Below are 9,823 nucleotides of genomic sequence, written 5' to 3' on the forward strand. Positions count from 1 at the left end.
TAGGGTTAGGTCATTATGAACTCTGGTCATTAGGGTTAGGGTTTGGGTTTGGTCATTATGAACTCTGGTCATTAGTAAACGACAAACTTATACATCATTCTAATGCTGTTTTACTCTTACTGTTGCTATTAGTGTTGATGTAGTGTAGTGCTAATGTCACTCCTGAACTAACTAACCAGAAACCATGACAACGAACTTGTGGAAACAAAGAGTGTGACAAATACAAAAAGAAAGAAAATATATTCCATTCTTTTTTTTATCAGCAACATGAAATTATTACATTACGCCAGGCTTTCCCAGACTGAGGTTCGTGAGTTTAATGAGAACTATTATAACACTACAATAGAGAAAAACAAACATTTTATTTGTTTACTTGCAATGCATGTCATTAACCAACATCAGAGGACCGGGAACTTCATTTTATTATTATTATTATTATTGACTACATTTTATTACTTACCTAACTTATTACATTCAAATCTAAGTGCTTACTGTAAGTAAATATATTAGAGATTTGGGGAATCCTTGCATGTCATGTAAATATGAAATGACATGTATTGTACACAGTAATCCTTCTGAACGGGTGTAAACAGGGTTTTTTAGGAAGGAAAATGTAAGATAAAAAAATAGGGAGAATCGATGAATTATGAATAATTTACTGTCATTTTGAGAAGAACATGTTTATCATGTAATCAATAGAAAAGTAACTGTAATCTGATTATGAGTTTTTTTAACATAATATAATATAATATAATTAAGTACTTAATTTTTGGAATCTGATTACATAATTCCTGATGTGTAATTCACTGCCGGCACTGTTCCTGTGTCTGAGACGGGTTAGGGTTAGGGTTAGGGTTAGGGTTAGAGGTGTAGACCCTAACTCGGTGTGTTGAGTCTAATATTGAGTTTGGGGAATAGAGTGCAATTGTAAAACTAGTTTGTTTGTTTCATCATTTGTCATAAATGATAACTTTTGCTTTAAAGTTTTTGATTTACACAAATACTGTTTTTCTCTCTATATATTCATGAAGCCGTGTAAACCGCTCGTTCTTCATGTGAAGTGAAGTAAACTGTCCGTGAATCTTTCAGAACTCTCAGAATACTCTTTTATGAAACTGCAATCTTACAGAATCATATTTATTTCTCCAAATAACAGACTAGATTTACTCGGTCTAAACTCTAAGTGTCTGCCATCATATCTTCAGATCTTTGTTGCCAAACGTGTTTTTTGTTTCACTGGCATATTTGCAAATTTACTCCATCTATGCGTAGACACATGAAATGTAAAGAAAGACTTTAGGATAATTCATGTCAACTCAACCTTGCTGTCACAGTTTCTGTAGGTTCAGTTAGTTCAGTTCAGTTCAGTTCAGTTCAGTTCAGTTCAGTTTAGTTCAGTTCAGTTCAGTTCAGTTCAGTTCAGTTCAGTTCAGTTCAGTTCAGTTCAGTTCAGTTCAGTTCAGTTCAGTTCAGTTCAGTTCAGTTCAGTTCAGTTCAGTTCAGTTTAGTTCAGTTAGTTCAGTTCAGTTCAGTTCAGTTCAGTTTAGTTCAGTTCAGTTCAGTTCAGTTCAGTTCAGTTCAGTTCAGTTCAGTTCAGTTCAGTTTAGTTTAGTTTAGTTTAGTTTAGTTTAGTTTAGTTTAGTTTAGTTTAGTTCAGTTCAGTTCAGTTCAGTTCAGTTTTCACTGTCTTCAGTTTCTGGTGATTAAGTGTTAACATGTTTCACGTTTCTTCGATCGGCTTGTTCTGTCTATTTAAGCCCTGTGTTTCTTTCAGTTCATTCTCAGTTCTGCTTCACGTTTACTTGGGTTGTTCTGTTTTTTGTAGTTCCTGCATTAATAAAGAAGACTGTGGCATTTAGATCCTTTGGGTTTATTATTGTGACACTTGTGTGGAGCAACAACGATCAGCTCAGATATTAGAGGTATATTCAGTCGATTTCATGTCAGCATTTCAATCCCAGTTGCTGTTAAGTGTAATAAATGTTTGTTGTTCTGTATATGTTTGCAGTTTCAGTAAACGGTTTCATTAGTTTCTGAGAAAATGTTCCTAAATTCACAGATTTACATAGCAAATACACAGCTTTATCATATTATTTTAACTGAAAAGGAATTTTTCACATCATTATGAGGTGATATTAATTTCATGAGCTTTCCTGTTTCTGAAAACTGGTTCATATGATCATGAAACGGCATTTCTGTTTATATTAGTTAGTGATTCAGGCGGAGGTTGGTGTGAAACAGACTGTGACTATTTAAAAAATAGCTTTATATTTTAGGAAAGTTTTAAGCTATTAATTTAAACCCTACCCATCATCCTCTGCTGTGGGATCAGTATTTGTGAGTGATAATTAGTCAAGTCTCCTTCATTTCTACAGCGCTTTACCAGTATAGAGTCTCACAGCAGCTTTACAGTGATAACAGGAGATTACAGTAACAAAGATTGTTTAGGCTTTACAGCAAATCTAGAATAAAGTTATTGTCCAGATAAAGTTAGTTTTGATCGATTAATTTCTGTCGCAACGATCATTAGTTATTAACTTAGCGGCCGCTAACACGACACTGTTAATGCGCTCCGACCCGATCATTCGCACAACAGTGCCTGGTGGCTCGAGAACGCAAACCATGAAATAGGTTCCAAGGTGCAAGCCTTGAAAAATGTTGGGGAAAAAAAGTTATCTCTGCGCAAACTTAAAAAATGTGAACCTGTGAAAACGCGGACGGCGCGCACATGCGCATCACGTGTTCAGTCCAAAGGTAAGCGCATTTGAATATATCTGTGCGCAGGCGTGTAGTCCTTCTTTATAAACCAACCCTCAACAAACTATTTGTCTGGCCTTAAAATTTATAATATAGAATTTTTTATCGCTTCCGCGTAGCCACGTGAACCGGAATTATCCCGACAGCGCTTTATCTGTAGAGAGGTAAAGGGAAGGAGGAGGCCTTCACAGGGGAGAGACTGGTGACACTTCAGGACTGCGCTGTCATCGCGTCCAGGCGCAGGTCCTTCGTCAGATCTGGAGTGTGTGTGTGTGAGAGTGTGTGTCCAGGCTCAGGTCCTTCATCGGCCTGGATCCGGCTGACTGCGGTAAACCTCGGATAAACACAGAGACTAATATACCTATACCCTAGCCTAACCCATCTTCACATCGACGTCGGCTGCATGGGTGCTAATACCTGTTCCCCTAACTAGCTCTCTTGCTGCGCAGCAATGATCGACAAACAGACTTCAGCAAATGTCCTTCAAATGCTTTAATCACGTCTTTAGTTCCCGAGCAGTTCTCAGGGAATCTCTCCCAAGAAAAATCAAGGCCGGAGGATCTCAGACAAGTTCCATTGAGAATCCCACAAGTGAACACGAATACAACCGTTTGATACAATTAGGAGGTATAGTTTTATTTCCCTTATTTGTTATTTTTACATACACACACAACCAAAGTCAAAGGGGTATGGCAACACTCAAAAACAGAACAGAACGTTCTAGTACATTGTGTTTCAAAGTGTTAGTTTTGTTAGGCCTAAAAAGAAAAATAAGGTTTGATGTTAGAAACATGGTTAGTTTAATATATAGTTTACTATTTTAATTAAAAACTCACATCACAGTATCAAAGAGCACATGACGACAAGGACTTGACAGAGCAGCCATCAAGTGTTAGACAGTATTCTAGGTTTGTACGAGCTGAGTTTTTTTGTTCAATAATTAGAATCTCTGTTTTTTCAGAATTAACCCTCTACTGCATGGTGGTGCCATATGGCAACATACTCTTTGTGTTAATTTCATTTCCACTATCTCTTTAAGAAAACATTCTCATATTTTTTTGTTGGAATGAGAAGACCTTAGTTTAGCCAATGATGTGCTTTGGTTAAGTCACATGACATGCAGTTTTTTCTTCTGTGGTGCGATTTTTGACAGATTGCCTCTTGTCGTAGTTGCTGAAAGCAAACTAAAACATCAGTAACAAACAAGGACCAGCCCATATCACATACACAAAAAAATTGGTAAGTTATGATGACATATTCATCACCACTCAAAAAAGTTTTTATGAAATTAGTTTTTGGTAAATCGATCAAATGTCTGTGTTGCCAAGCGGCAACACTGTGCAATAGTGGAATGACATTATTGCAATAGTTTAGCTAGCTACTGTAGAAAGGTCAGCTGCAATCTGATAAGCTGTAACAATAACAACATTAATGCTAGTGATATAATGTTCATTAGTCATATGTTAAGGACTGCCAAGGCATTTGTATTATGGAAAAAAATCTAATTTGAATGGTAATTTTTGTTCAAAAAATTTCCACTATTGTATGTTGTTGCCGTATGACAACATATCATAAAGTACCTTAAAACATTTTTTTTACAGCACTTCAAGTTAAGCCATTCTAAGAAAAGAAAAAGAGTCAAATATTTTTTTCTATAGGTCTATCTTAATGCGTACGGTAAAGGGTTAAGTTGTAGGAAATTACTAGTTATCCAGTTTTTTTAGCTATGCATTCCGTTAATTTTGTGAATTGGTAAGTTTCGTTAGGTTTTGAAGAAATATAGAGCTGAGTATCGTCGGCATAACAGTGGAAGCTAATTCCATGTTTCCTAATGATATCTCCTAATGGTAGCATGTACAGAGTGAACAGCAACGGTCCTAGTACTGAGCCTTGTGGTACGCCATACTGAACTTGTGATCGATAAGACATCTCTTCATTTACTGCTACAAACTGATAACGGTCAGATAAGTGTGATTCAAACCATGCTAGTGCAATTCCACTAATGCCAACATAGTTTTCTAGTCTATTTAAAAGAATGTTGTGGTCAATGGTGTCAAACACAGCACTAAGATCGAGTAACACTAATAGCGAGATACAACCACCATATTGTGCTCTTTTCTTTTTCGCCGGCTGCTCGGAGGTAGTCATTTTTACATTTCCCGCTGTTGTCACTTGTCGTCATCGTTGCTACGATACGTGACTCACAATGACTGAAACGACCAATTAAAAGGGCATTCTCTGATGATGTTCCAAGATGTTAAAAATGCTACGCTGATCATAGACAAACAGGGGGACAAATTAATATCTACTACACCGTCGGGGTTTTTTTTTCTTCTTATCATAGCCTACAATTGTCTTCGTTCATAGTCTGATGTGTCTGTCATGGATTTGCACTGAATTGATTCTCAAAAATACGGAACAAAGTGCGTTCCGTATCAGTTCAATACGGAACAAGACTTTTATGTGTCAAATACGGGACGATTCCGTATTATACGGAACGGTTGGCAAGCAACCGCAACATTATTGAATTAATCTGTCACTATATGCCTCTGCCTACGTTTGCAAAGAGAAGAACATTTTAATTTGATTCACAATGAAACATTACAATTAGTTTACATGCAGTGAGTAGCCTAGTTTTGGTTGTTGTTGGTGGAGTTATTGCATCCCTAGTTATGCCTACAGTGCAGAATTGTTCCCTCGCGATTGGAAGCTCCTGTAGCGCCGCATACGCATTTCAAAACATCGCAGCGTGAAATGCCACAAAAAGCGGTTTGTGAAGGTCTTAGTGAGTTAGGAGTCCTCTCGACTTCTTTTAAGCTGTCCCAGGCTTAGGTGCTACTTTTAGGGCTAAAATGCTTCGTGAATTACTCTTAGTCAAAAAAATTAGGAGTCCTAAAGTTACGAGTGACACGCCCATTATTTTTAGGAGTTGCTCCTAAATTCGCCAGTTAGGAGCTACTTTTAGCCTTTAAATTCTTTGTGGAAACCATGCTAATGCAATTCCACTAATGCCAACATCATTTTCGAGTCTATTTAAAAGAATGTTGTGGTCGATAGTATCAAATGCAGCGCTAAGATCAAGGAACACTAATAGAGAGACACAACCACGATCGGATGATAAGAGCAAATCATTTGTGACTCTAATGAGAGTAGTCTCGGTACTATGGTACGGTCTAAATCCTGACTGGAAATCCTCAGAGATATCATTTCTTTCTAAATAAGAACATAGTTGTGAGGATACTGCCTTTTCTAGTATCTTTGACAGAAAAAGTAGATTCGAGATCGGCCTGTAATTGACTAATTCTCTAGGATCAAGTTGCAGCTTTTTAACAAGCTTACAGGCTTCCGTACGTGGACCGCCCGCAGCGTGTTCTGAGATTTTTAACGGTTCGATTCTCTCAAGTCTGCATTCGATGCATCCTCGATATCAAGAACTCATCCAGGTTCTTTCATGCGCACTCTGTATTTCCGTTCTTCAGTACTGGAATTGAACTGTGACAGTTGATGATGATGTAGTACGAGAACACAAGGACACAAGATCGCTTAAGAGCGCATACTGAGAAACAGCCATTAAGAACTAATCAGGGTTGCAATGGTAACAAACAAGGGACACAGGAACTAGACACAAGAGAACACAGAAACAATAGGAACAGAAAATAACTCCAACCTTAAAGTCCTTCAGACAGGAATCATGACACATGTGTTGTGTGTTTTATTTCAGAGTCAGTTCAGAGGAGAAGATGGAATGATCTGAGAGTGATTCACCTGCTGAACACAATCACACACAAGAATGCGCATTAAATATACCATTTCTGTCATCTTTATTGTGACTCTGGTCATCATAGAAAAGGAAAACAACATTATTTCAAAGTAGGTGCTTCTCTCAATCTCTATTTATTCTTCTGTGTGTGTGAATAACAGTCAAAGAGCACTTTAAAATCAAAAGTTGTCTGGTGTTATTCATTTTTCAATTTCTATTGTTGAGAAATTGCTTCTTTGAGAAGAGACGAAACATTAAAGGGATATTTCACCCAAAAATGATCATTCTGTCTCATCATGCAGTTCCAAACCCGTTTGACTTTCATTCTTCTGTGCAACACAAAAGAAGATATTTAGAGGCTGTTGGGATCCAAACAAAACTGGGTATCATTGTATGGACAAAAACTTCCCCAAAATATCTTTGTGTTTTGCAGATAAGAGAACATCCTATATGGTTGGAAGGACATGAGGGAGAGTAAATTATGACAGAATGATAATTATTGGGTGAACTGACCTAAAAGCACTAATAGCGATTATCACGGTTTCTTCTGTCTCTTTCAGGGTGTCTGATAAACTGAGCACACAGCTAACCCCGCTTCTGCTTGGCCCGTCTCTGTCCGCTCCACACAACGCCTCAGCAGACCAACACCTGGATCATCTTCTGGAGAACGCCTCGGTTGACCAACACGAGGATCATCTTCTGGAGAACTCGACCTGGTCCATCCAGCAGAGCGTGTTTCCAGCGTCTGCGTCAGGAGGACAGAAACACATTCTTCTGCTGGCCACCACTCGCACAGGCTCCTCTTTCGTTGGGGAGTTCTTCAACCAGCAGGGATCAAACATGTTTTACCTGTTCGAGCCGCTGTGGCATGTGGAGCGCATGCTATCGGTCGAGTCTGGCGGGACGAATGCCTCAGTCGCTGGGCCGGCGTATCGGGACGTTCTGCATCAGCTGTTCCTCTGTGAGTTCTCACTGCTGGAGAGCTTCATCGAGCCGGCGCCACAGGATCATGTGACGGCTTCGCTCTTCCGCCGCGAGTCCAGCCAGTCGCTGTGTGAGGATCCCGTCTGCACGCCGTTCGTGAGGAAAGCATTCGAGCGCTACCACTGTCGCATGCGGCGCTGCGGGCCGCTAAACCTTACGCTGGCCACTCAGTCCTGCAAGCAGAAGGAGCATCACGCCATTAAATCCGTCCGCGTGCGACAGCTAGAGACGCTACGTCCGCTAGCTGAGGATCCCAGACTCGACATGAAGTTCATCCAGCTGGTCAGGGACCCTCGCGCCGTTCTCGCCTCTCGAATGGTTGCCTTCTCCAGCAAGTACAAGATCTGGAAGAGGTGGGCCGTGGACGAAGACCTTCCAGTGGACGAGGACGAAGTGAGAAAACTCAAAGGAAACTGCGACAACATCCGTATGTCTGCTGAGATCGGACTCAAACAGCCACCATGGCTTCGCGGACGCTACATGCTAGTGCGTTACGAGGACATCGCACGATTCCCAATGCACAAAGCTACAGAGATGTACAGCTTTATAGGCATTTCCTTCACCGCAACGGTGGAAGAGTGGATCCTACAAAATACTCAAGCATCTAAGGAGGTCAGCGGAGTTTATTCCACCCAGAAAAACTCCTCTGAACAGGTGGAGAAATGGAGGTTCAACATTCCCTTCAAACTGGTTCAGCTGGTGCAGAAAGTGTGCGGCCCCACCATGACTCTGTTTGGCTACAAGTTTGCGGAAAACAAAGACATGTTAATCGATAAATCAATAAGCCTGATCGAAGAGAAAACATTCTTATGATACTACTCAGACTTCATGAAGAAGACTGCTGAGATACTTGAGGATCAGGGCTTGACATTAACACCCACCAAATGCGGGTGGATTTCAGCAGTGGCTAATAATGCAGTTACTCCTACTAGACACTTTGGCGGGTAGAAATTTCTATAAAATTATAAATTAATATTATAAATTTATTATTAAAAAAATGTTATCCCTAACTGTAACCCATACATATCGATACTGAAATATCTGAAACTCTTCCAATACAAATTCTCTGCAGAATAGACACACGATACCAGCTGAGCTTTCTCGCTCTCTCATCTCTCAGACAGTGGGTGCTTCTCAATATCCCTCCTCGTCTCCTCGCTCCTCCGTCCTCCATCCTATGACCCGGAAACCGATCGAGCTCAGCCATCTTGAAGGAGATCTCAATTCTCTAATCGCACCGCGAGGAGTTGAGGATCGAGGAATGAGGAGGCTTCCTGAGGAGTCATGAGCGAGGATGCACAGGTGTATCCTATGCGGAAGAGTTTTATCGACTTAAACGTGACGCACGTATAAATTCTCCTCCCCCTTCACATCAGTCACAATCATTTTAATTTATACTTTACCTTTGCAGTTTATATAAACCACACATCTCACATATTTCAACAGGGTATCTTGCTTTATTATTATTTATTATGAATTTCTTAAATAAACAAACTTCAACAACATAAGGGCAGATCCTTTGAGAGCTGCTGATGACGCGATGAAGTGACGCTCGAGTGATCAAGTATTCCAATGAATAAAAAAAAAGTTACATTCGATTCCTCCGTCCTCATTTCCTTTCCTTGCAGTCTTCCCTCGCATCCTACAGGGGGTGGAGCTGAGACGCGAGGAAAGGAAGCAAGGAAAGGAAACGAGGATGCACAAATAAGAAATGAGAAGCACCCCCCGAGTTACACACAAACCCGCCTTCCCTCACTCACTCGTTTCATTTGCTCCGGATAAATATTGTTGGTGTTACAGGGCTTGAATTTTGGCGTGGGATTGTGTGTATTGTGCATACTTTGAATCATTCCCACAGATTTTGTGCTCTGACCCAACTAAGGATCCATGCGTCAGGTCTTAAATTACCTGCCATAAAGTCCACTGCAATTGACAGAAATTTCCGGCTTTCCGTGTTTTCACTGTTATACGATAGGGGTAAGGGTGTCGATCGAAATTAATGCTCAATCTCGATTATCGAATAAAAAAATGGAATCGTCGATGCTGCCACGCCCCCATGTCACGTCAGCTCGGCTTGCCAAGCGAAAAAAAAAAAACACGTGTTGAAGTGCTGCAAGTCAACCTAACAGCTACAACAACCAGCCAAAAGATAGCATGGCAACTGCAGACGCAGGAGACCCGTCGACAGAACTTGAACCCCCTCCTCTTTCACTGAAGTCGCCGGTGTGGAAGTATTTTGGATTTCCAGTGAGTTATGTTGTTGACAACGTTCGTGTAAAAAAAAAACACAGTTTGCAAGCTCCACCGGTTGCACGACTAACA

General features: G+C 40.3%; 1 protein-coding gene across 3 annotated transcripts in view; it reads left to right on the top strand.

The window, feature by feature from the left end:
• Window positions 1-8,736, top strand: part of chst3b (carbohydrate (chondroitin 6) sulfotransferase 3b) — a 25,130-nt gene extending 16,394 nt beyond the window's left edge. For 2 of the 3 annotated variants that reach the window (XM_079851233.1, XM_079851231.1), the window contains exons 2-3: window positions 6,479-6,627; window positions 7,078-8,736. In XM_079851233.1, the coding sequence (XP_079707359.1) occupies window positions 6,548-6,627; window positions 7,078-8,314 (1,317 nt within the window). In that variant the 5' untranslated portion in view covers window positions 6,479-6,547 and the 3' untranslated portion in view covers window positions 8,315-8,736. Of the gene's footprint in view, window positions 1-4,649; window positions 4,717-6,478; window positions 6,628-7,077 lie in introns of those variants that run through there. The other variant, XM_079851232.1, reaches the window with a different exon arrangement.
• The last annotated feature ends 1,087 nt before the right edge of the window (window positions 8,737-9,823 follow it).

The sequence above is a fragment of the Squalius cephalus genome, assembly GCF_949319135.1.
Source record: "Squalius cephalus genome assembly, chromosome: 19".
NCBI lineage: Eukaryota > Metazoa > Chordata > Actinopteri > Cypriniformes > Leuciscidae > Squalius > Squalius cephalus.